Here is a 27,633-nt window from a genome sequence, read left to right as displayed (position 1 = left end):
GTCCAGCCATAACGAGAGTGGCTGGACCCTCCTCCTGCGACGACCGTAGACCCGCGTCACTGGCGGTCCGATACTGGTGTCCGCACCAACTCCCCCCGGGTCAGAAGAAGTCGACCTCGACGAATGTGGAATAGTGCAGCTCTGGTAATACTCCAAAAGGTCGGGATCAATGCGCTGAAGCTCCTCTCGTGTGATCCAAGTCGAATCGGACTCTGGGCGGCCACGCTAACGAACTAAAAAACGCTGAATGCTAGCAGCACTGGATAAAATAGTTTGCTCATCTAAAATGGCATCAATAAGTTCTTTCTGTGCTGGTGGGAGAGGCAAAGGAAGGGAAGATGGTATGGACTCAGGGATATGGGAAGTAGCGGGCTCAAGATGGGACGCAACAAAAGAGTCATCTGGGATGGATAGTGGACCCTTGTAAGCAACCAAATCTTCAATATTAAAAGTGGAGCTGATACCATAATCTGAGGGGAGGTCAAGAACATAGGCATTCGTCCCCACCCGGTGCAATATCCGAAATGGTCCCGCACTACGAGCCTGCAGTTTCTTAACGGTCCCCTGCGAGAACCACTCTAGTCGAATACGTACCATAACATAGTCCCCAGGGTGGAATATTTTGTCCCGTCTATGAAAATCAGCTTGCAGTTTATATTGAGAATTACTAGCATGTATGCGCTTTTGGATTTCCTCATGTAACTCATGAATATGTTGTGCAAATGCGTGTGCAGACTCAGAAATCCTAACATGGGGTGACATGGGTAAAAGATCTAAAGGTTTTCGAGCTTTGTAACCATGTACGACCTCAAATGGACTCATGCCAATGGACCGATTGACTGAATTATTATATGCGAACTGTGCGACAGGAAGAACTGAATCCCAGTTACGAATATGTTCACCCACAAGGCACCGTAAAAGATTACCTAGACTTCGGTTTACCACTTCTGTTTGGTCGTCAGTTTGCGGATGGTAAGCATTGAAAAATTTAAGTTTCGTACCAACCGAGTGCCACAAAGTTTTCCAAAAATAACTCATGAAACGTACATCCCGGTCAGACACGATGGTGTGGGGAAGGCCATAAAGTTTAACAATCTCAGCAAAGAAGCGTTTGGCCACTTTGGAAGCATCCGAGGTTTTGGAACACGGAATGAAGTGGGCCATTTTGGAGAAACGATCCACTGTGACAAGAATAGAATCATGTTGTCGGACGGTACGGGGAAGACCAAGCACAAAGTCCAAACTAATGTCATGCCAAGGACGATCAGGTATCGGTAAGGGGGTGTAGAGACCAGTGTTTGTTTCTGGTGTTTGGCTAGTTGGCACGTTCGACATTGGCTAGTGATTTTAGCAACGTCCCGTTTTAGGCTAGGCCAGAAGAATTGACGTTCAGCCTCTTCAATGGTCTTATCTCGCCCAGAGTGTCCGGAAAGGCCACCGGCATGTACTTCCCACACCAAAAATTCTCTTACTGATGTCCATGGGATATAGAGCTTTGCTGCTTTAAACAAATAACCATCCTAAAGATAAAATCCATCAATTGAGGGTTCATGTCCATCAGCAATGGTTTTGTAGAGTTCTGCAAAATCGGGGCAAGTGGAGTAGTCATCTCTGAGTCTTTCGAAGCCAGTAACATGTATGGACATGGTCGAGAGTAGGGTCACTCGCTGGCTCAGTGCATCAGCAGCAGTATTGGAGGCACCCGATGTGTGTTTGAGAACGAAAGTATATTCCTGAAGGAACTCAACCCATTTGGCATGCCTAGAATTCAACTTCTTTTGGGAGTTAAGGTAGCGAAGAGCTTCATGATCGGAGTAAAGTATGAATTCATTGGGTAGCAAGTAGTGGCGCCAATACCGGAGAGCCTGGACTACAGAATAAAATTCCTTATCATAGGTAGAGTATTTTTACTTAGCCTCGTTTAACTTCTCACTAAAGTATGCTATGGGATGGCGTTCTTGACTGAGCACCCCACCGATGCCAAGGCCAGATGCATCACACTCCACTTCAAACGCCTTACTAAAGTCTGGCAAACGCATAACTGGCGCCTCTGTCATCCGCTTCTTGACATCGTGGAATGCGTTAGCAGCAGTGCTAGTCCAATGAAAGTCGCCCCTTTTTAGGCAATCAGAGATTGGGGACATTAGTGTGCTAAACCCCTTAATGAAACGACGGTAAAAAGTAGCCAGCCCATGAAAGCTGCGAACCTCAGTGATGGTTTTTGGTTCAGGCCACTCGACTATCGCAGTGATTTTATCAGGATCAGCGGACAAACCTTCTGAGGAGACAATGTAACCTAAGAAATTGACAGAAGAAGTAAAGAACGAACATTTCTTAAGGTTTGCATATAGTTTGGCATTCCGCAGGGTTGTACATACCAGTCGTACATGATCGAGATGTTGCTCCTTTGATTGGCTGTAGATAAGGATGTCATCAAAATATACGACTAAAAATTTGCCCATGAAAGGTCGTAGTACTTGGCTCATCACTCGCATAAAAATACTAGGGGCATTTGAGTGTCCAAAAGGCATGACCAACCACTTATACAGGCCAGCTTTTGTTTTAATAGTCGTTTTCCATTCATCACCGGGACGGATCCGGATTTGATGATACCCACTTTTTAAATCAATTTTGGAGAAAATAGTGGCGCCTGCCATCATATCCAACATATCATCGAGCCGAGGGATGGGAAAACGGGATTTGACTGTAATTCGGTTAATGGCCCGACTGTCGATACACATCCTCCACATGCCATCTTTCTTTGGAGTTAGGAGTGCAGGTACGGCACACAGAGTTAAACTTTCACGAATGAACCCCTTTCGGATGAGCTCGTTAATTTGCTGTTGCAGCTCAGCATGTTCAGAAGGATTCATTCGATAGTGGGGTAGGTTAGGTAGGGTAGCTCCCGGAACTAGATCAATAGCGTGCTGTATGTCACGCAAGGGCGGCAGGTGATCCGGGAGTTCTTCAGGGAAAATTTCCGAAAACTCCTCAAGGATGAGTTTACCATCTGCTGGTAGCTTGCTTGGTGGAATCAGTTGGTTTTTGAGAACAAGTAAAGCGTACACTACAGAATCACTAGAGATGTCCCGTTCAAATTTGGATGGACTCAGAATATGGAGTTCTTTGCTCTTGGTCTCACTGGTCTTCTTGCCCTCGTCAAGTGTCCTAGACCGTAGGGGATTAAGTTTAATTCTCTTGCCCTCAAATATGAAGGAACAAGAATTAGAACGACCAAAGATGGTGACATCAAGGTCGAACAACCAAGGTCTTCCCAATATTAGGTGACCTACGTCCATCGGAATTACATCACACCAGATGGTGTCTTTATACGAAAGGATTTGAATTGGGACGAGACACCGTTCTTTAATTTGAATAGAAGATGTGTCAATCCAGGAGACCTCGTAAGGTTGGGTCTGAGGAACGGGAGTCAAACCTAAGCGAGAGACAATATTTGATGATATTGCATTAATGCAGCTCCCGCTATCAATGATAACTTTACAGTCCTTATCTCCGCACTTAAGATAAGTGTGGAAGATCGAAGTACGCCTCCAGTCAGCCTGTTCCTTGGGTTGGGCGAGAGCACAACGTACTACATTCATAATAGATTGAATTGATTCGGTCACAATCGATGGAGTTGTGGTTCGGATGCATCCTAAAGTGTCGGTACGTTCTTCGTGGTCATCCTCGACATCATGGATGTCGTCTAAATTTGGTTCATAGATTTGTTCTTCTAATTCATCGTTATGATCCTCTTATTGTTGTGCTGCAACGACAAGAGAAGTGTTCGCACATTGGGAAGCGACATGACCAAAACCCTGGCATTTAAAGCATTGGATTTGGGAACTTGCCTTCGGGGCTTCGCCAAGAATGCCCTTGCCCTTAGTGTCCCGGTTAGAGGTAGGGTTGGAGGAAACAGGTCTAGAAGGCGTGGGCCCAAGCGGATGTCGAGATCCTGAAGGGGAAACGCTGGTGGGTGGTCCGCGAAGGTCAAAACGTCGAGCAAATGTAGACCTGGCTATCTGCTCATAGTTCTGGGCGAATGTATAGGCATGGTCGAGGGTGGATATTTTCCGAAGGATGAGTTCCTTCCTAAGCTCATCATTAAGACCTCTTCGAAACCTGCTTAGGACCATCCGTTCATTTTCTTCCACATTACAACGCATCATAAATTCGTCAAATTGGGCGATGTAATCACTAACGGACCGATTACCTTGTCGCAAAGTATTCCACCGATCGAGAAGATCATCTTGGTAGCTAAAAGGCAGATACTTTTCTTTCAGTTTTTCTTTCATCTCTACCCAATCGATAATCGCAGGTTGATGTCTCCTAGCTAGCAAATGTTCGGTGCTTTGCCAGAAAAGTTTGGCGCGACCAACTAACTTCATCCTAGAGAACCGGACCTTCTTGTCCTCAGACAAATTATACCACTTAAAGAAGTGGTCCATTTCATGCAACCAGTTTGAAAAGACTTTTGGGTCTAAGCGACCATCAAAGGTAGGGGCTTCAACACGAATGCCCTTCAACACATCGTCCTCATGGTCACGAGGCTGCCTAGGTTCCACATTAAAGCGATGACCCCGGTCAGCATGAGGGATGGTGCCCGATCCTCTAGAGCATGGGTATGCATGATGACGTCCTGGTAAGGGTACAGTGTCAAAATTTCCCTGTCGAACAGAGCCGTGGGGTTCCATGTTTCATCGAAGTCGAGATCGGGGAAGTGGGCTGCCGCATCTTCTTTGGATTCTATGAGCCTATGTAGGGAGGATTCAACCGACTCTAGGCGGGCATGGGTATGAGTGGATATAGTGGTCAAGTCTTCCACAGCTTTCAATAGGGCTTCGATGCGGTCGTCCACAGTAGACTGGGTGTTAGAATGTGATAGGACACGACCACTACGAAGGTGCATATGAAGAGTAGACTTAATTATATGCTATCCTATCATAGGACGACAATAATGATGTGAAGTTGACCTAATGCATGCAAAGTCAATTAAAATGCAAGGTGGATGCTCAATATAACACAAGACTATGCTCGAACAGAGAAATACTCTAAACTGGGAACTAGAAAGGGACGCAAGTCAACAAGTATCCACAGTCAAGTAGAGTAGGGTCCAGTGGATGATCAGGTGTCACGAAACCTTGTAGGCCCCAACGATAACTAGCTCTACAATTAATAATAAAGAGGGTTGTCACAAAGATTACTGTATGTTGCGTGGAGGTGTGTGAGAGCGTGTGTTTTGGATATTCAGAGTATACCACCAAGCACAAAACAACTATTTGATGCCAAAATGAAAGCAAACAAAATATCCAGGAAAGGGCAAACCTGATCTGGTGGAAGATGATGATTCAAGTGCGGCAAACCGGCTCACTAATCGGCGCAATTATGACCTACTGGGCTGTGGTTCAAAGAAAGGAGGGGAAAAGAGCAAGCTGCAATGGGCTCTGCAGTGATGTGGCAGGCCTGTGGGTGTGGACAAAGTCGGGTCAGGCCACTGGGCCGAAGTCCAAAGGAAGGAGGACGTTCGGGCTTGGGCCTGTGTGAAATCGGGTGCGGGCCTGATAAAATGATGGCCTGTGAATAAGTGGAAGCGGGGAGGTGAAGAGGGGAAATGGAGCGATGATATTGGGGATCGAGAGGTGAATGGGTTTGAGAAGAAGGCAGCAACCGAGGGACAGGCAGCGGCGAGCAAGGGTGGTGGGGTGGCAGCGGAAGAATCGAAAAAAGGTGGCGGTGGCGGTTCTTCAACGGCGGAAAGGTAGTCGTGAAGCTTGGGCGAAGGCGGTGGTGGATGGACAGCCGGATGTCGACTGGCCGTGAAGTGGTAGAAGATGCTCAGGAGGGTTCAGGACTCTCCGATCCTCCCGTCAGTGAGGTGATAAAGGGTGGAAAAAGGTAGTGGAAGGTCGGGAAGAAAGGAGGAAGAAGAGATGGGGGAAAAAAAAGGCGTTCGTGTGAGAGGCGACGGAAGCGGCGAGAGGCTGCGAAAGTGTGGGTGCGGTGGTAAGAGCGGTGACAGCGGCGGTGGCGGCGTGGCAGCGATGCTCGACGGCGGCGGTGGTGGCAGAACCCAAGATCTAGGGTTCTTCGTCGGGACGATAGGTACACTTTTTTTTTTGAACAGCACATGCAAGTCACGTGCTTTCGCCTGATGTTGTCACGTGTGGAAGTCACGTGCGGGACTCACATGAGGGTCATGTGACCCTCTTTTTTTTCTTTTCTTTTTTTTATATCCCGGAACGGATCCAGGTTACTGACCGAGGGTTAACAAGTTTGGAGCTTACCCGTTTACCAACTTGAAACTCTCCAACAGTTTCAAGTGAGCGTGCCGAGATTTACGCCCACGGTTGCTGGCGGTTCCCGACGGCCGATCATGCCGAAGTTCACGCCAGCAGTGCGGGTGGATCTCAGTGGCCAGTGGTGATGGCCGGCGACCGGTCACCTGCTCCGGCACAGGGTCTCTTCTCACTAGTAATGTCTTCCCGTCTCTCTTCGTGTGCGCGGTGGCCGGCGGGCGCTTCGGCGGGTCCGAGGGACAGAGCCGAAAGAAGGGCGGCGATGCTCCTCTTCTTTTTGGCAACGGGAGTCACTCGTGGTCCGTCAGCATGCTCCGACGTCCGGGGTCGGGGTACCGCGTAGATTTCGTGTGCCCACCGGAATCCTGGGATCCGGCGGTGCTCTGCCATGCACCGGCATGGTGCTTCTGTGGAAGGAGAAGTGGCCGAGAATGGAAGTGGAGGACCAGCCGCAGAGGCTTCTGCTTTGTTTTTTTTTGTCTGGTGCGAGATCCGAGAGAGAGGGAGGAGGCAGCAGAAGGTGTTTATTTTATCTGAAACCGAAAGAAGAAGAGAACAGTAGGAACAGTGGAAGAGACAGAAGAGGGACCGAGGCTTTAGCAACAGCGGCAAACCTGCCTAAGCTCTGATACCAAAACTGATGCAGCACTGTCTCGTGAGAGGGGTGGGAGAAAGGAGGAGAGAGGACTGGAGAGGAAAGAGGAGGAAGGACAGAGAGGGAAGAAGAGAGAAAAATAGACGGAAAGCAAATTTATTCAACATTCATTAACCTGTCAAGAAATGCATAGACCCTATATATAGGGTTACGAAATACGAAAAGGTCCCTTCTAATAAACTAATCCCACAAAAGCCATAACATAACAATATATACATAAACCCAGTCAACATAAAATAAACTAACATCAACTCAGTCCAGCCATAACGAGAGTGGCTAGACCCTCCTCCTGCGACGACCGTAGACCTGCATCAGTGGCGGTCCGATACTGGTGTCCGAACCAGAACCAACATGAGCGAGTCATATTAGATTAATTGATCTAATTGGTGTCTAGGAAAGCATGAAAGGTAGTTACTTAATTAGAACATTACTCTCTGGGTAAGGGGAGCCTCCCACCTGCTTACCTGGCCAATTATTCGATTACCTCTTATGAAGAGCTCAAGGTTGCAAACACTAAGACATGATTACACAATATTAAGTCTATAGGTCTTCCACCTTAGTAGAGCTGCTAAGGTCTTTCCGGTGTTGATTTGTCTCGGCTGGACACAGTGGGCAAGTTACATCGGGGGACTGGACCTCTCTATAGACATGAGATGTTGTAGGGTAAAGCTAGGGTTGGGCGCCAATAACTATTAGGTGAGGACCCAATGATGACTTTATTTCTACGATTATACGGTGGGTCTGACTTAACTAAGGAATGGGACCAATAACTGTTAGGTGAGATCTTCATGACTTAGAGACCAAGTAGCACTGCAATATACTAGAGAAGCATTGTACAAGAGTTATATACTCATCCATTTATGTGTCACCAATAACTGTTAGGTGAGGTGTCATGTAAATCGGTGGGACCGCAGCACCCACTAAAAATTCTAGTCGCGTAGGGCTTTCATTTCTCCACCAAGGGAGTGTGAGGGATTCGAAAAAATAGTGGGAGGTACATTTGTTCTAAAAGACCCTAGAACAAATTAGGATCAAGTACAAAAGTTTAACTAGAATCTTTACTCTCTATAGATCACAATGTCGGCTTCAAATCCTTTGACCCGTATCCTCAAGACCAACTGACTGACCGGAGCCAATTACAAGGACTAGCTTAGAAACCTCAAAATCGTTCTGAATTGCAAGAAACTAGGCTATGTACTCGAAAGGGATATCCCCATATTACTAGCACGTCCTACTAATGATCAACATGAAACGCATCAAAAGTGGACGGATGATGATATTAGGGTCAAGTGCTACATCATGGCATCCATGTCCAATGAACTCCAATGTCAGCATAAGAATATGAAGACTGCTAGGTAGATATTATCACACCTGCAAGAGTTGTATGGTAAGTAGAGTCGCACAGCTCGTTTTGAAGTGTCCAAAAGGCTCTTCAAGGCAAAGATGCGCGAGGGGCAGTCTGTCCATGATCACGGTCTGACTATGATCAAGAACCGAGAGGAGCTTGAGAAGCTCGGTATGAACATGTACAAGGAATTGCAAATAGATCTGATCCTGCAGTCCCTTCCTGATTAATTTGGATAGTTTATAGTAAACTACCACATGAATAAGATTGAATGCACTAAGACTGAACTGTTAAATATGTTGGTAACTGCTGAGAGAGCCTTGAAAGGTTCAAGGGGCAATGTCCTTGCTGCTGAGTTGACTTCTGGTTCCAAGAGAAAGTCTACTTGGAAGAAGAGGAAGCCAACGAAGAAGTACAAAAAAGACAAGAAGCCAAAGAAGGAAGTTCAAAAGAAAAAAACTAATGACAAAGGAAAATGTTTCCACTGCAATGTCGACGGCCACTGGAAAAGGAATTGTCCTTCACATCTCGAGAGCCTGAAGAACAAAAACAGACACACCTTCAGCAGGTATGCTGGACTTGCTCATAATTGAAACTAATCTTACGGTTTCTTCTACTTCTAGTTGGGTTATAGATTCTAGTTCTAGTGCTCATTTGTGCACTACTATGCAGGATCTAAAGAAAAGTAGAAGACTAGGGGAAGGTGCAGTAACCCTTCGGATTGGCAACGGGGTAAAAGTTGCTGCTGTGGCTGTGGGCACTTATCCTCTGCGACTACCATCTGGTTTTAGTTTATTGCTTAGAGACTGTTATTATGTACCTACTATTAGTAGAAATTTGATTTTCGTTTCATGTTTAGCATAGGATGGTCATGTTTTTACATTTGACAAAGACTGTTGTTCTATTTATTTCAGAAATAAATTAGTCGCACGTGGTTTTATGATTGACAGTCTCTATCACTTACATATAGATGTATCTGTGAATGTATCTAAGCAAGAAGTGAGTGCCAAAGGATCCAAAAGATCCAGAGATCAAACAAACCAGAAGTATTTGTGCCATCTTAGGCTTGGCCATATTGGAGAAGACATAATGAACAAAATGAAGAAAGATGGGCTTCTCGGCTCATTGACTTCCGAGTTATATCCAGTTTGCAAGTCCTGTCTTCAAGAAAAAATGGCAAGATTACTCTTTGTGTGACATGGGAGAGGACCACTGAAATACTTACTCTGGTACACACTGACGTGTGTGGCCCATTTGATGTGCTAGCCAGGGGTCGTTATTCGTACTTCATTACCTTTATCGATGATTATTCACAATATGGGTATGTGTATCTTATAAGACACAAATCTAAGTCTTTTGAAAAGTTCAAAGAGTTCAGAAATGAAGCAGAAAAACAAACTGAAAAACTCCTTAAGGCTCTTCGATCAGATCGAGGAGAATACCTTAGTGAAAAATTTTGGGACTATCTCAAGAAAAATGGCATAGTTTCACAATGGACTCCTTCGGATACACCTCAACTCAACGGGGTATCAGAAAGGAGGAATCGGACTCTATTGGATATTGTCCGGTACATGATGAGCTTCACTGATTTACCTATATTTCTTTGGGAAGATGCCTTACCGCAATTTATCTACTGAATAGAGTTTCCTCTAAATCCATTCCTACCACACCGTATGAGATATGGCATGGTAAGAAACTGAGTCTTGGTCATCTCAAGATTTGGGAATGTCCGGCCCACGTCAAACAACTACAGGCGGACAAGCTAAAGGCTAGGACCATAAGTGCTCGTTTTATAGGATATCTTAAAGAATCATTAGGATATAATTTTTACGTCTTAGAGGATCACAATGTGTTTGTGAGCCGACATGCTATCTTCTTGGAAAAACAGTTTATCCTTGATAGAGGCAGTGGGAGGAAAATTAAGCTTGAAGAGAAAGTCTCTGAAAAGCAACGAGTTATGGATCCTATAGAACCTTAGAGCCAGTACACGTTGTACCTCCTCCACGTCGTATATCTAGTAGGATCTCTCATCCTCCTGATAGATACTTAGGTATGCTTATAGAGGACACCAAGAAAATGTTCCTCATGGGAGATAGGGAAAATATAAAGAATCCCAATATCTACAACGAGGCGATATCAGATATCGATTCTGTAAAATGGCTGGAAGCCATGCAGTCAGAAATAGACTCAATGCATTCCAACCAAGTCTGGACTTTTGTGGATCCACCAGAAGGTATTGTACCTATTAGATGTAAATGGATCTACAAAAGAAAAATAGCTTCGGATGAAAAGGTAGAGACCTACAAAGCAATGATAGTGGCGAAAGGGTATAGTCAGCACGAAGACATTGACTATCAAGAGACCTTTTCACCTGTAGCCATGCTAAAATCTATTCGAACATTGCTTGCCATTGTAGCATTTCATGATTATGAAATTTGGCAGATGAATGTGAAAACTGCTTTTCTGAATGAATATCTTGATGAAGATATCTATATGGAGCAGCCTTTGGGTTTCACTTCCAGTGAAGGAGATCACAAGGTCTGCAAGCTGCAAAGATCCATTTATGGACTAAAGCAAGCATCTCGGAGTTGGAACACTCATTTCAATGATGCAATCAAAACGTTTGATTTCGTCAAAAATGAAGATGAACCGTGTGTTTACAAGAAGGTTAATGGGAGTGTTGTCGTATTTCTCGTATTATACGTAGACGACATCCTCTTGATAGGGAATGATATTTCCGTACTAACCTTGGTCAAGGTCTGGTTGTCAAAAGAATTCTCCATGAAAGATCTTGGGGAAACATCCTTTATTTTGGGGATTAAAGTCTATAGAGATAAATCTAAGAGGATGCTTGGCCTATCACAGAAGATGTACATAGAGGAAGTGCTGAAGAGGTTCAGCATGGAAAACTCAAAAAGGGATCTTTTACCCCTTAGGCATGGGATTCATCTCTCCAAAAAGATGTGCCCCAACACATCTGAAGAGATTCAACGCATGAACAAGATCGTTTATGCTTCGGCAATAAGGAGTCTCATACATGCCATGCTATGTACACGACCTGATATAGCCCTTGCTGTGAGTGTCACTAGCAGATATCAGTCGAATCCAGATGAAGAGCACTGGACAGCTGTGAAGAACATTCTTAAGTACTTGAGAAGAACTAAAGATTTGTTCTTAGTTTTTGGAGAAGCATCAGAGTTAAAAGTAGAAGAATGCACAAATTCAGATTTCATGACTGATATTGATGATAGAAAATCTACATCTGGATATGTGTTCTTGTGCAATGGTGGTACGGTAAATTGGAAGAGTTTCAAACAACCGATCATTGCTGATTCTACTATGGAAGCTGAATATATCGCCGTCTCTAAAACTGCAAAAAAAGCCTTCTGGTTTAAGAAATTCATTGCAAAGTTGGATGTAATGTCATCAGATGCCATAACACTCTACTGCGATAATAATGGCGCCATAGCTCTTGCTAAGGAATCAAGGTCTCATCAGAAGTCCAAGCACATAGAGCGGCGCTTTCACCTCATACACGACTACGTCAAGAAAAAATATATAGAGGTGTAGAGAGTAGACTCCACAGATAACATGGCAGACCCGTTCACTAAGCAGCTAAGTTAGCAGAAGACTGAAGCCCACCTTTAGAAGATGGAACTTAAATATATGACTGATTGGCTTTAGTGCAAGTGGGAGATTGTTAAACAAATGCCCTAGAAGCCAATCTAGCTGACACATTATTAATTCTGGAATATAATTTTGTACTTAACTTTATTATTATTGAATAATAAAAAGACATCTTTTTCATTCATATTGTTTATATGTCTGTGAATCATCCAAGGAATTAATAAGATGATGCATATTCTCAAGAGTTGAAAATTTGAGCCATGTATCATTGGTGATTAATTTCTAATGCTCCTGATCGATGGATCATCACGAGGACGGTGATCGATCCAATGAGATCAGTGCACACATTGCTTTCCTTATGGATAGACGAGACTCGAGTCCATGGTGTGGGGACACTGAAGTGATAGTGCAGGTGCTTGTTAGAGAACAAGGGTACTGAGCGTGACCAAGACAAGAAGTCACTTGGATATCTATCCACTCGTCAGTGACTTGCTTGATGTTGCAGTAGTGTGACTGGTCTTTTGACCTGCGGTACTTCGGCTACTCACAGTGAGATTATTGTAGTTTGACTGCATGTATACATGATTTCTAAATATACGAGCCCTTGTAGTATAGATTGGCTGTAGTAGGTTCATTATAGGAGTAGGGTATGCACCTACATAGAATCTATCGACTTTGATAGATAAAGAGTGATCCTATATGATTTATAAGACTGAGTTCGTAAGAACTCGGCCGAAGCAGTACGTACAGTGGAGAAAGAGTTTTCCACTCTCGAACTTAAGTCGAATAAATCCTGACATATGACAGACGATGCGGTTTGACGAGTTGTCCATGACCTCTGTCCTGTAGGGATCCACGATAGAAGGACTGTATCATACGATAACTGCACCTAGAGGTTCGTCATTCCATTCTGCTGGGTGGCCACCACATGCTGCTAGGTGTCGCTGGTGGATGATGAGACTCACAGGGACTATCTCGATGGTCGATGATTCCTGATGAGACCACTTTTTCCCACTCTCAAATCTTCTCCAATCATCTCCAAACAGTAGATTTCCTTGAGATCCTAGAGAAATGGGACCCAAAAGAGCCGTAGCCAAGAGATCCGGAAGAGTCACACGGATTCAACGGGAGGAAAGGCAACCTACGGAGCCATCTCCCGTGTCTCCACGACGTGAGGTACGTGCGGAGGCCCCTCCTCCTCCTTCCCCCTCAGTGATACTTGCAAGATTTGCGGGAAGGCTGGTTACAACGGGGAGAAGGATCCATTCCGAGTTCTTTGATCAAGAAGGGTTTCGGTTGAGGGAATGGATCCAAAGGCAAGGTTGGGAGTATCTTTGCTCCCTAGATGTGGTAATCTACCCCGGATTAGTTCAGGAGTTCTATGCCTTCCTCAAAACTGGTATGGGAGGGCTTATTTCGGAAGTTCGAGGGGTTCGAGTTCGAGTTTCCGAGGAGAGCTTGAGTGAGCTACTTCATCTACCCTGCATAGGAGCCACTCCGGAAAAGCCAGAAAACAAAATGAGAGCTCTAAAGTTGATCATGGAAAATGAGAACTTCGACTTTTCCACGAAGGTAATAGCTAGTTCTCTTTCCGCTGAAATGAGATTACTGCTCAGTATAATAAATAGGATTTTATTTCCAAAGACCGGGAGATTCGATCTCATCACAGAGCGAGATCTAGCAGTGATGGAGTGTATGATTCAGGAGATTTCCCTAAATCTTCCGGCCATGATACTGAGACAGATGAGGAAGGTGATGTGCAGCAACAGGGTATCACTACCTTATGGTATGATACTCACCTTGATTTTTCGACAGCACGGTTTAGCTCTCGAGGAGGAGGCATCCAAGAGTCTGCATCATACTGACACATACACTGCACGGACACTTATACGCATGGGATATGAGAAAGTGAACGGGCAGTGGATTCACACTGGAGCAGGCATTCAGGGTGAGGCACCAGAGGGAGATGCACCAGAGGATGAGGATGAGGAGCATATGGATCATCCTCCTGCACCTTCAGAAGCTGGACCATCATCATCCGTTCCTCCGAGAGATACGGATGAGTTCTGGAGCAGGATGACTGAGCTCATGTCAGCTCAGGCGAGGACTATCACTGACGGGCTGACGAGCCGATTGGACGCCCGGTTGGATGTCATGTCTGCTGAGATCAGTGATCTGAGGCAGCAGATAGGAGCACTCCGGAGAGAGAGAGAGACCCATGGACCATCTGTGCCACAGGCTGCTGAGTCAGAGATTTCGGCACAGAGTCATCCAGCTCGTCGTGCTCCACGCCAGACACAGTCTCACCAGGCACGACCTCCCCTCGCCACATACACTAGGAGGATGAGGACTAGATCCCAGCCGTTAGAGTCTCCCTTGGCTGATCTTAGCATTTATGTTTAGAGCCTAGGCCAGATATCTAGTTCTCATGTGTATTTTGCTTTTATCATGTATCTTTAAACTTTAATTGAGGAACATTGTATTTGTTTTCATTTTGGGGATGACTGTATTAAAATGTTCCTATTTTGATCAATGAAGTTTGAAGTTTGCTATTTATTGCATCTTTCCCATGTATCTTTTTGATGATAACAAAAAGGGGGAGAAGTAAAGTAAGAGTACTTATTTAGGAGAAGTAAAGATCTTAGGGGAGAGAAGTAAAGATTTTGTAGATTAGATAAAGTAACAAAAAGGGGAGAAGTAAAGATATCTTTAGAGTAAGTAAAGAAAGATTGATAAGAGTAAAAGTAAAGAAAGAGGAATAGTAGAGAAAGGAGAAGTAAAGAAAGTAAAGAAAGGAGAAGTAAAGAAAGAAAGAGAAATAACTTGTAAAACAAATTGAAAATCATATAAGAAAGCATATACATCTAAGGGGGAGCAATTTGCAACAATGAAAATGATCAAGTCAAAAATTTATATCAAATTTCAGAATTTGGCACGCACCTCTCGCACCCCGATACATAACCTGAAACTCATATTTTATCTCAAATTTTTGAAGTTTCATCGCTAATGAATTATAAATGAAAGGGGGAGCAATTCAAAAAGTCAAATTGGCAATATTTAAATGATATAGGGGGAGATTTCACTCTTATATATGAAAAGCTGAAATTCAGCAAGTTAAGCCCTTTCAAAAACTGATTTCAAAGACAAATAACAATAGGTTCATACTCTTTATTTTGTAATCATCAAAAAGGGGGAGATTGAGGATGACAGTGTTATTTTGATGATTAACAAGCAATTATCTAGAGTATGTTATAAGTTAAATCAATACTTCATTTATAAGTCCATTACTCTCAGTATATTTGTATGAATTGACATAGATATATTTCATTGTTCATTTGAATGAATCTAACATTGAGATGCAGCAAAGAGTGGATTAAGTCGACCCAAAGATTGATTGGGTCGACCCCGGCACATCAAGAAGTCATTTGGTACACTTCTGCAAAATTGGCACAGATGAACAGTGAGTTGGGTCGACCCAAGGAAAGCATGGGTCGACCCAAACACCAAGATTCTTGAAACAAAACAGAAAAATGGCTCTCTGGATTTCCTGAGAGGGTCGACCCAAACAGTGGTTAAGTCGACCCAAGCTTGAGTCGACCCAAACCCTGAGAGGGTCGACCCAAAGGCAAAACAGAAAAAGAAGTCAGAAAATGGTTCTCTGGAATTACTGAGAGAGTCGACCCAAGAAGAAGTTGAGTCGACCCAAGTGAACTTTGAGTCGACCCAAAGAATGGTTGGGTCGACCCAAGGGAAGGAAGGCTGAATTTCAAGTTTCTGTATTTTCTGAGAGGGTCGACCCAAGGAATGTTTGAGTCGACCCAAGTGAAAGTTGGGTCGACCCAAGGACAGGTTGAGCCGACCCAAACACGGGCTGAAGCATAACGGCTAGTTCTGCAGATGTACTTTTTGTCCTTCCCAAGGTCAGTAACGGCTAGTTTTTCAAATCTAACCATTGGAGCTTGTCCAAAGGATGTGGGAAGCTATTTAAAGGGGCACTATTCATCAGATAGAATGACTTTTGAAAGAGATATCAAAGAGTACACAAGAAAACAAAAGTGTCCTAATCTTCTTCATTCAAGTGCTTCATTCAAGAATCAAAGAAAGGGGTTGAGCAGATTCAAAGAGTCATCAAGAGCTCCATCCTCCCTTGAAGAGTGAAGCATCCTTGACAAAGAAGAGCAAAGCCACTTCAAAGCGATAAATACTTTCTAACTCTTCTTTGTAGTAAATATTGTTTCATTTGCTCATTTAGGAGTTTGAATCTTTCTTTTTGTTTGTCAAACTATTTGTAAAGGTTGGTTGGTGAGCCCGGAAAACCAAAGAAGTAGGTTGATTGGTGAACCCGGAAAACCAATTGTAAAGGTTCGTTGGTGAGCCCGTAAAACCAACAAAGGTTTTTGGTGAACCCGGAAAACCAAATTGTAAAGGTTCGTTGGTGAGCCCGTAAAACCAACAAAGGTTTTTGGATTGTGAGCCCGGAAAACAATCCAACTGTAATCCGCGAGATTATAGTGAATTCCCAAGGGGTCGCTTGGGGAGTGGACGTAGGTGCTAAGGAGAGCACCGAACCACTATACTTTGTGTTATTTGTGTTGTGAATTGCCTTAGCTTACTAACCATCTATTTGACTTGAGTAAGATAGTTTAAATTTAAAAGAAACCAATTCACCCCCCCCCTCTTGGCTTGTCACCTTGGGCAACAAGTGGTATCAGAGCAAGGTACTCTAATAGTACTCATTGATCTCACAATCAAGAGTTAAAGATCATGACAACCCAAGTGGGATGTTCTATGAGTGAGGGGCAATCCACAAATAGACCACCTCTATTTAATGACACAAACTACACATATTGGAAAGCTAGAATGAGGATATTCATTCAAGCTTCAGACTATGAACTATGGCAAATCATCACTAGAGGACCTCACACACCCACACTTAACATAGAGGGCACTATCATACCCAAACCAGAAATGGATTGGAATGAAAGTGATAGAAGATTAGCACAGTTAAATGCAAAAGCTATAAATGTACTTTACTGCTCATTAGATGTAAATGAGTTTAATAGAATATCTACTTGCACTACTGCCAAAGAAATTTGGGACAGACTTGAGGTCACACATGAAGGGACCAATCAAGTTAAGGAGTCAAAGATAAACATATTAGTACACAAGTATGAATTGTTTAAAATGGAATCTACTGAGTCCATAACTGAAATGTTTACTCGTTTTACTGACATTATAAATAGGCTTAAGAGTTTAGGAAAATCTTACTCTAACTCTGATTTGGTGCGAAAAATTCTCAGGTCTCTACCAAGGAATTGGGAGGCCAAGGTAAACGCTATTCAAGAAGCAAAGGACCTCAACACACTACAGTTAGAGGAGCTTCTAGGATCACTCATGACCCATGAGTTGACAATGAGACAAAATTCAGAAGATGAGGTCAAGAGAAGAAAGCCCATTGCTCTAAAGACTACCACCCCTAAACAACTAACTGAATCGGAAGATTCGGATGATGATGAAGAAATCGATGAAGAAGGGATGGCTGTGCTTGGGAGAAGATTCAGAAAATTTATGAGAGGTAAGAATAGGTTCCATAAAAAGAAACCCTTCCTTAAAGGTAACACAAGCAAAGAAAAGGGTAAGGACAAAGAAAAGAAAAAAAAAACTCCCATTTGCTATGAGTGTAACAAACCCGGGCATTATAAGATAGATTGTCCAGATTTGAAGTGGATGGCAAGAAAGTTGAAAAAGAAAAATTTCATGGCTGAATGGAGTGAAAGTGAGGAATCAAGCTCAGAGGAGGAAGATCATCAAGAGATGGCCCAAATGTGTCATATGGCCAATGACGATGAGGTAGATTCTGAACTTGACTGTGATTTTACTGTTGATGAATTACATGATGCATTCTTAGAACTCATGGAAGAACATAAGAAACTAATTAATAGAAATAAAGTTCTAAAAGAAGAAAATCAATCTCTTATCAAAGATAAGTTAAAGCTGTCACATAACTGTGAAACATTAAGTAGAAAACTTGCAAATGAAACCAAGAATCTAATTGCTGAAAATATCAAGCTAAAAGAAGATGCTGAAGAATATAAATCATTGGTAGATAAATTTACTCTTAGTTCTACCAAATTAAATTTGATTCTTGATAGCCAAAAAGCTGTATATGATAAGGCCGGTTTAGGATATAGAACGAATAGGAAACAAAAATTCTTAAAGAACATTTTTGTAAAAGCTAAAAGTGAAAATATTACTTGCTATTGCTGCAATAAGTTAGGACATAGAGCATATGAATGTAACTTTAGAAAGTCCAGTCAAAATAAGTTAAGTTATAATCAAAAGATTAAATTCAAGAAAGTTTGGGTTCCAAAAGGAACATGGAGTACTAACCCTAAAGGACCCAACTTAGTTTGGGTACCTAAAGTTTCTTCTTGATCTTGATTGCAGGTGTGTCTTGCAGCTGATAAAGTGGAAAAACGATGGTATCTAGATAGCGGCTGTTCAAGACACATGACCGGTGACGAAGATCAATTTGTCACCTTGGAATCAAAGAAGGGTGGAGTAGTAACCTATGGAGACAATGGTAAAGGGCATATCATTGGAAAGGGTAAAATTTTCATTGCTCCATCTATTTTTGTAGAAAATGTCTTATTAGTTAAGGGTTTGAAACATAACCTTCTTAGCATAAGTCAATTTTGTAATAAAGGGTTTAAAGTTACATTTGAAGCATCTGTATGCATAATCACTAATCCTAAAGATAATAGCATTGTACTTGTAGGACAAAGGCAAAGAAATATTTACTTAGTAGATCTTCATGAGTTAGGCAAGAAAAATGGTTTATGCTTAATTACTAATGAAGAAAAAAAAATGAAACTAGTTGGCTTTGGCATCGAAGATTAGGACATGCTAGTATGGAATTAATATCAAAACTAGTTAAGAAGGAATTAATAAAAGATGTGCCAAAACTGATCTTTGAAAAGGACAAAATATGTGGACCATGTTCATTGGGAAAACAAACTAAATCATCTTTCAAATCGAAGAATGTAGTATCAACAACTAGACCATTTGAACTCATACACATGGACTTATTTGGACCTACTAGAACTACAAGTCTAGGAGGGAAGAAATATGGACTAGTTATTGTTGATGATTTCTCAAGATATACATGGGTTTCATTTTTGGCACATAAGAATGAAGCATTTTCAGAATTTTTGAAACTATATAATAATATCATAAATGAAAAGAAACTCACCTTAGTAGCAATTCGAAGTGATCATGGTACGGAATTTGAAAATCAACACTTTGAAGAATTTTGCACTAAAAATGGAATATCACATCAATTTTCAGCACCTAGAACGCCTCAACAAAATGGGGTTGTTGAAAGAAAAAATAGGACATTAGCAGAAATGGCACGCACAATGTTGTGTGAGTCAAATCTTCCAAAGTACTTTTGGGCTGAAGCTATAAACACTTCTTGCCATATTCTAAATCGAGTTTTAATACGACCTATAACCAAGAAAACTCCTTATGAACTCTGGAAGAATAAGAAACCAACTGCTAAATATCTTAAAGTGTTTGGATGTAGATGTTTTATCTTAAACAATGGCAAGGAGGATCTAAGTAAATTTGATGCCAAGTCAGATGAAGGTATCTTCTTAGGATACTCCACATCTAGCAGGGCATACAGAGTATTCAATAAAAGAACCTTAGTAGTGGAAGAGTCAGTCAATATTATATTTGATGAGTCTGATAGTGAGTCTGCTAGGAAAGAAAATATTGTTGATGATGATACAGGAATTATCGACTTTGAAAAGTTGAATATTGATGACGTGCCAAATCAAGATAAGGGAGATGATTGCGTGCCACCACAACCCCAAAACTTGCCAAAAGAATGGAGGTATGCACATGGACATCCTAAAGACTTAATCATTGGTGATCCATCTCAAGGGGTAAGAACTCGATCATCTCTTAGGAATTTAAATGATTATCTTGCTTTCGTTTCACAATTAGAACCTAAGAATTATGAAGAAGCTGAAAAAGATAATAACTGGATAAATGCCATGCAAGAAGAATTAAATCAATTCAAAAGAAGTAATGTATGGACATTAACTGAAAGACCAAAGCATAATTCAGTAATTGGAACAAAATGGATATTTAGAAATAAATTAGATGAAAATGGATTAGTTATAAGAAATAAGGCTAGACTTGTAGCTAAGAGATACAATCAAAAAGAAGAAATAGATTTTGATGAAACATTTGCTCCTGTAGCTAGATTAGAGGCTATTAGATTACTTCTAGCATTTGCATGTTTTATGGATTTCAAATTATATCAAATGGATGTGAAGAGTGCATTCTTAAATGGTTTTATTGAGGAGGAAGTATATGTAGAACAACCTCCAGGTTTTGAGAATCATGAATTTCCAAATCATGTGTTTAAACTACATAAGGCATTATACGGATTAAAGCAAGCACCTAGGGCTTGGTATGATCGATTAAGCAAATTTCTGCTTAATAATGACTTTAGTAGAGGAAATGTAGATAAAACTCTATTTCTCAAAAGAAAGGACAAAAATCTATTAGTGGTACAAATATATGTAGATGACATAATCTTTGGTGCCACAAATGATACTCTTTGCAAAGAATTTGCTGATTTAATGCATGGAGAATTTGAAATGAGTTTGATGGAAGAACTAAGCTTCTTTCTAGGATTACAAATCAAACAAACTAAAGAAGGCATTTTCATTCATCAAACTAAGTATACAAAGGAAATACTAAAGAAGTTTGGGAATGAAAATCATAAGGGAGTTGGCACTCCAATGAACCCTACTAGTAAGCTAGACAAAGATGAAAAAGGGAAGAGTATTGATATTAAGCTCTATAGAGGAATAATTGGATCCTTGCTCTACCTTACTGCTAGTAGACCCGACATCGTATTTAGTGTAGGAATATGTGCTAGATACCAATCCGATCCTAAGGAGTCACATTTAAGTGCTGTTAAGAGAATCCTTAGATATTTAAGAGGAACTACCAATATAGGTTTATGGTACTCAAGAGACTCATGTCTAGATTTGCTTGCATATTCAGATGCTGATTTTGCCGGATGCAAATTAGATAGGAAGAGCACAAGTGGCACATGTCAATTCTTAGGAAACAACTTAGTATCATGGTTCAGCAAAAAGCAGAATTCAGTGGCACTGTCCACAGCTGAAGCTGAATACATAGCTGCTGGTAGTTGTTGTGCTCAAATATTATGGCTTAAGCAACAACTAGAGGACTATGGAGTTAAACTAGATAATATTCCTATTAAGTGTGATAATACTAGTGCCATCAATCTTACTAAAAATCCAGTTCAGCACTCTAAAGCTAAACACATAGAAATAAGGTACCATTTTATTAGGGATCATGTGCAAAATGGAAATATATGTATTGAGCATATATGCACTGAAAAACAATTAGCCGACATATTTACGAAACCATTGAGTGAAGATAGATTCTGCATGCTAAGGAGGGAATTAGGCATATGTTATCCTTTTTATTGAAGAAATATAAAAGGGAGCTAGTAGTCTCATGATACATTCCTCTAATTTCTAAAATCCCATGAAACATGAGTCAAACTTGTTATCTATAGGTTCCTTACTCATGTATCATTGTCCCAGAAAGAAGTTATAAGGATTGGAAGCAAAGAAAATTTTTAGAAGCAAAAAGGAAGAGAAAAAGAAAAATTCTGCACTTGGGTCGACCCAACCCAGAATAGGGTCGACCCAACGTTGAGTCGACCCAAGAAAAATCTTGAGTCGACCCAACGTCGGGACCCCACTGTTAAAAGGGGACCCGAGAGCATATCTAGGGCACTGTTTACCCTTTGTCCTCTTCCGAAAACCCTTTTCCCCACTCTCAAATCTTCTCCAATCATCTCCAAACAGTAGATTTCCTTGAGATCCTAGAGAAATGGGACCCAAAAGAGCCGTAGCTAAGAGATCCGGAAGAGTCACACGGATTCAACGGGAGGAAAGGCAACCTACGGAGCCATCTCCCGTGTCTCCACGACGTGAGGTACGTGCGGAGGCCCCTCCTCCTCCTTCCCCCTCAGTGATACTTGCAAGATTTGCGGGAAGGCCGGTTACAACGGGGAGAAGGATCCATTCCGAGTTCTTTGATCAAGAAGGGTTTCGGTTGAGGGAATGGACCCAAAGGCAAGGTTGGGAGTATCTTTGCTCCCTAGATGTGGTAATCTACCCCGGATTAGTTCAGGAGTTCTATGCCTTCCTCAAAACTGGTATGGAAGGGCTTGTTTCGGAAGTTCAGGGTTCTTCATTCAAGTGCTTCATTCAAGAATCAAAGAAAGGGGTTGAGCAGATTCAAAGAGTCATCAAGAGCTCCATCCTCCCTTGAAGAGTGAAGCATCCTTGACAAAGAAGAGCAAAGCCACTTCAAAGCGATAAATACTTTCTAACTCTTCTTTGTAGTTAATATTGTTTCATTTGCTCATTTAGGAGTTTGAATCTTTCTTTTTGTTTGTCAAACTATTTGTAAAGGTTGGTTGGTGAGCCTGGAAAACCAACGAAGTAGGTTGATTGGTGAACCCGGAAAACCAATTGTAAAGGTTCGTTGGCGAGCCCGTAAAACCAACAAAGATTTTTGGTGAACCCGGAAAACCAAATTGTAAAGGTTCGTTGGTGAGCCCGTAAAACCAACAAAGGTTTTTGGATTGTGAGCCCGGAAAACAATCCAACTGTAATCCGCGAGATTATAGTGAATTCCCAAAGGGTCGCTTGGGGAGTGGACGTAGGTGCTAAGGAGAGCACCGAACCACTATACTTTGTGTTGTTTGTGTTGTGAATTGCCTTAGCTTACTAACCATCTATTTGACTTGAGTAAGATAGTTTAAATTTAAAAGAAACCAATTCACCCCCCCCCTCCTGGCTCGTCACCTTGGGCAACACTATGGATTCAAATTAGAGTCCTAATTGGATTAGGACTAAAATTGAATAAGTCCTAATTGGATTAGAATTTCTTAAATCCTAATTAATTATTAATCTAATGAATTAACATGACTCCTAATTGGATTAGGATTGAAGAGTTCAATTGAGTCATGATTCATTTAAGTTCTAATTGGATTAGAACTTGCATAGATTAGAACCCAAATTGGTTCACACTTGGTTGAAGCCTAATTGGATTAGGACTAGACCATATGAGGGCCACCTAATCCTCCTTAGAGGAGGATTAGACTAACCATGAAGGAGGGGTACGCCCCTCCTCTTTTTCTCCTTGGTGCGGCAAAACAAAGAGGGGTCGGCGCCCCTCTTGGAAATTAGTCAGGAGCTCCTAAAAGTTAGGAGCTCCACAAGCTATTTCAAGGAATCAAAGGGGCAGCACCTAGGGCATTGGAAATCCTCTCCCTTGTGCCGTACGCCCCTCCTTCCTCTTGGTCTTCAGCCGCCATCAGCAAGAAGAAAAGAAGAGGAAGCGTGCACCTCCTCTTGACCTTCTTCCTTGGTTCCAGCGCAGGGAAAGGAGAAAGGCTGCAAGTAGCCTTTGGTTCCTCTTCATCCTTCCTAAGAAAATCAAGGGTTGATTCAAAGGAAGGATTTCAGCCATCAAGAATTGTCTCTGCAAGGGAGCTAGCACCCCAAAGAGACAAAAAAGCTTTGATCGGTCCTCTGCTTCGTGTGGATATCCGTAGAGGCCGAACATGTGTGCGGCTTCAAGCGAACCTTCATCCAAAACCACGAACATCAGTTTGCAGTGATCATCTACCCGCACAAGGTGAAGATATGATCTTCCTAATGGTTTAAAAGTTTTGAATCCTAATCTATCTACGAACGACGATTTTTTGAAATATGTTCATGCGATAAACGTCGATCCCGCGCATGCCCCTTCCACTGCACTTCTAATCTGATTTTTCTGCGGCATGAGCGGGTTCCCAACAGAAACAAAAGCGAGGGAGATGATATCTAGATCATTACTTAAATTTGGGTTTGGAGGAGGCGAAATCTAAGCCCCTGTTTACCCTTTTTTTCTCCTCAAGTCATTGCTAGTATAGGTGGCTGTACAATGGTCCTGATCCACAACCCAGTAGCGTATCAAACGGTACAGATAATACCAAACAAGATACCCAGTTTAATAGGTTCCATGGTCATCATCCTATCCCAAGACACAATTCCTCATCCATCCGATTAAAGACAATAGGGACGGACCAAGAAGAACCAAGCCGTAAAAACCTTGAATATGTATGTACATAAGTCTATGAATTACAAAATTGTTCATGTACATAGTTATATAGATGTCTGAAGCTTTATTAGCTGCCTGACCATCATATGGGTTAAAAAGCCATTGCTCATCTTCTACATAAGTTAAAATATAATCTTAGTAATACTGTGTTTCTAGTTTACTAAACTTTTTTTTAATGGGAGGGGGGGATTTTTTTTCCGCTCCTTTCTTCTATGTTTTGAATTATTTCTTCAGAATGAATAGCCTCTTCATCCTATCTAACTAGATTGTTTACAAAAAAGGAAGGAAAGAAAGAAAGAAAGAAAAATGTATCATCACACTACATCTCAATCCTAGATAATGGCAATAACCCGATGACCAACAACCCTATATTCTGGCTGAAAATTAATCATTGCTGCTATTTTTACAATAAAAAAGACAGCATAAATTTCGAAACAATGACAAAGTTACTATAAATTTAGATATAATTGAGTAACAAAGGTGCAAAATAAAGCAGAGTTAAAATAAAATTAAAAAAAGGGAATAAAACTCGTGGATTAATGGAACATCTATAGCCATAATTAAAAACAGGGTATCTCTAGTAGGATTAGCTTGATGGATCATCATCCTTCCTTTTTTCCCCATCAATGCTAATATTGCCTCAAAGCAATCTATCCATACTCCTTTGTCACAATTCTACTAGTGTTATTCTCCTTATCATACAGCATCTACCTCAACATCTCAAAATGCATAACAATAGTTCTCATGAAGTCAAAATCTTATACTCCACAGATGGAACTACGTTCTAATAAACATAGTTCACATCATCTCTGATCATTTAATACAAATTTAAGCTCTTCTCTTCATAACATGGTTCCATCTTGACATTTCATTGAGCATTTGTATTGTTCTCACAAAAGCATTATTTATAGATGCAATTCGTAACCTTCCTCTTTAATATTTTTCAACTACATTCTTCCATGTTTACAAGGGGCCACTACCTGGTACAATGGAAAAGGTTGGGGCTGACCAGCGCAATGGCACAAGTTCAAGTCTTGACGCAGCCATTTGTGCAAAAAAAGAGGTTTTGTCTGTCCCAGTCTGCCCCTCCCAAATCTCCAGATTGCCAGGACTATAATTGGGTAATGGCCTATCCTTCCATGTTTACACTGGCAAAGCCAAGATTCCCTTTGCAGAAGCGATGACAGTATTAAGTGTTAACTGTCTAGAAATACAGTTTATGATCAAAATGTTAAAAGTATAAATTGATCACCTAAACAAAGAAATAGTTTTATAAATTTGACATGGCAAGTTGGCAGAATTTGTAGGAGAAAACCTCCAAAAAGGTGTAACTGCTTGATGAGTTCACTAATGAGGAACAGAACATTAGACAACAAATAAATGCTGAAACAACTATTATTTTGTTGAGATAACAATATCCAAAACATATTCCTCTAAATAAATCTTAAGTCAACAAAATAGGCTCATAAATTGCATGAAATAATGCAAGTTCCATGAGGAAGTACATGATTTTAGATTGATAGTTACATTCTCAGATGCAGCTATGAAAGCAACGAGTGTCCCTAAAACCACATATACAGAATCCTAAAATCACCCTCTTTACAAGAAAATTGAGAAACAATGGAAATCTTATAGGGAGAAGAACAATAAAATGAGAAAGAGTATGTACTATTTGTCAGCGTCCAGGAAGCAAGAATGGCCCATGTGTTGATGGAGGAGAAGAAAAAGAGGGATTTTATAATATAGTATAAAATATATTATAATAAATTATTAACATATTTATTAATATATTTCATATATTTCATAAAAACATATTTATTAATCCTAAAATTATTAATCCTATACAAATATATTAAGTGTTATTATAAGATTAATATTTCATTTAGACTTATAATATATTATTATTTTAATATAATATTTATTTTAGTTAGGAAAATAAGGCAAATAGAAGTAATATATTATATAATTTCATAATATACATATAAAGTACAATAATATATTTCTATTATAATTTAAATTAATTGAATAATAAAATGGCAATGATATTATTAATAATGTATTATAATACAATATATGTATATCAATATAATATATATATATAATAATGTAGGTATATTGATATACCCTTTTTTTTGCTAGACTGAGAGGCATTTTTGTCCCCAAATATCGATCCAAGATTACTGCCTTACGGTAATCTTGGATACCCAACCTCAAGGATAGATTTTCCATCATTAAGTTGGCGATGATATGACGAATGGGGGTTATTTCGGATCACTATGGAGGAACCAAATACAATAATCTCGCCATCTCCACCCACATCACCCTTGATCTTGTGATGATCACCCCATACCAAATGCCCCCTTGGTAACAAGTTACTAAAGCAGAAACCTTGTAATCACTTAGTGTTCTTGTTCTCGCAGAAACAAGAAACATCCGAACAAGTAGGTAAAACTTATAGGTCATGCATGCTATGTTGGCAATATATGCAACTATATGCTCATAATTACTGATTATTATACAAAATGCAGCATCTCGGCACGTATTCTATTTGCAGAGAAACATTTTCTTCTATAATTTGATCACGGTGCAAAATAAATTAGAATTTTTGAAGCAATTCAATTATCCTATTGAAATTGCCGCCAATCAACTTCATCAAATGTTTACCTGGTTTTGCACTCGATGCCCAGGAAGCATATCATGTTCTAATATAGGTCTATAGTTAGGACGTTTTCCTCGTTCCTCACTACCCCTGGCTGATGCATATGAATGTTCCATTATTCTGGAAAAAGCCAAAAATCTCTGTGAGATAGAGTATAATAATCAATCCTCTATTAGCTACAATGTCAATTTTGCAAAAGCCAGTATTTTTTTTTTTGCAGAATTACAATAGTGCTATGTCGCAAATCACATTGATAAAAATCTAAAGAACGATATAATATGCTAAAAACATCCAAAATGTGAAACAGGTAGATACATGTACCATGCACATATGCAGTCCATATGTATTATGTTCTGGTTGAAGCATCAGTACTTGTTAAGAATATTAATGATTTTTCTTCATTCCTAGCATAGAAGCCACTGTCTTCACTTTCTAAGATCTCTATTTGATGAAACATGAATTAAACTAACAAAGTGTCAAAAAAAAAAGACAAAAGAAAAATGCTGCATGATTGTTCTGTACCGGAACATCTATTAATTACAGCTAGAAGATGATGAGGTCAAATGCCACCAACCAAGTAAAAATAGGCAAAATTTGGAACAGATTGCAATCTATGTTTCTGAACCTAAAGGTTAACAGCCAAACCACTCTTTGAATTCACACGAATCAAGAAGTGTTACAGATAATATTACTTTGGTTCACGTTTACAAACGGCTCCAATTTTTCTCAATGTACATCTTCTAACTCTATATATATATCATCAAGGGGGTATTGTAGACAAGGCAGCTTGTCTCTATTACTTCGAAAGTTTAACAAGAAA

General features: G+C 40.8%; 1 protein-coding gene across 2 annotated transcripts in view; it reads right to left on the bottom strand.

Annotated features, from left to right (window-relative positions):
- Window positions 1–27,633, bottom strand: part of LOC113463504 (U11/U12 small nuclear ribonucleoprotein) — a 44,866-nt gene that overhangs the window by 14,897 nt on the left and 2,336 nt on the right. For both annotated transcript variants that reach the window (XM_039133903.3, XM_039133902.3), the window contains exon 2: window positions 26,819–26,933. In XM_039133903.3, coding sequence (XP_038989831.3) covers window positions 26,819–26,933 — 115 coding nt within the window. The remainder of the gene's footprint in view (window positions 1–26,818; window positions 26,934–27,633) is intronic.

The sequence above is a fragment of the Phoenix dactylifera genome, chromosome 4 (genome assembly GCF_051530095.1).
Source record: "Phoenix dactylifera cultivar Ajwa chromosome 4, Ajwa_hap1_PhDact_Kaust_v1.1, whole genome shotgun sequence".
Lineage (NCBI taxonomy): Eukaryota > Viridiplantae > Streptophyta > Magnoliopsida > Arecales > Arecaceae > Phoenix > Phoenix dactylifera.
Note: the sequence above shows the minus strand (reverse complement) of the source record. Positions and strands in the feature narration are given on the sequence as shown.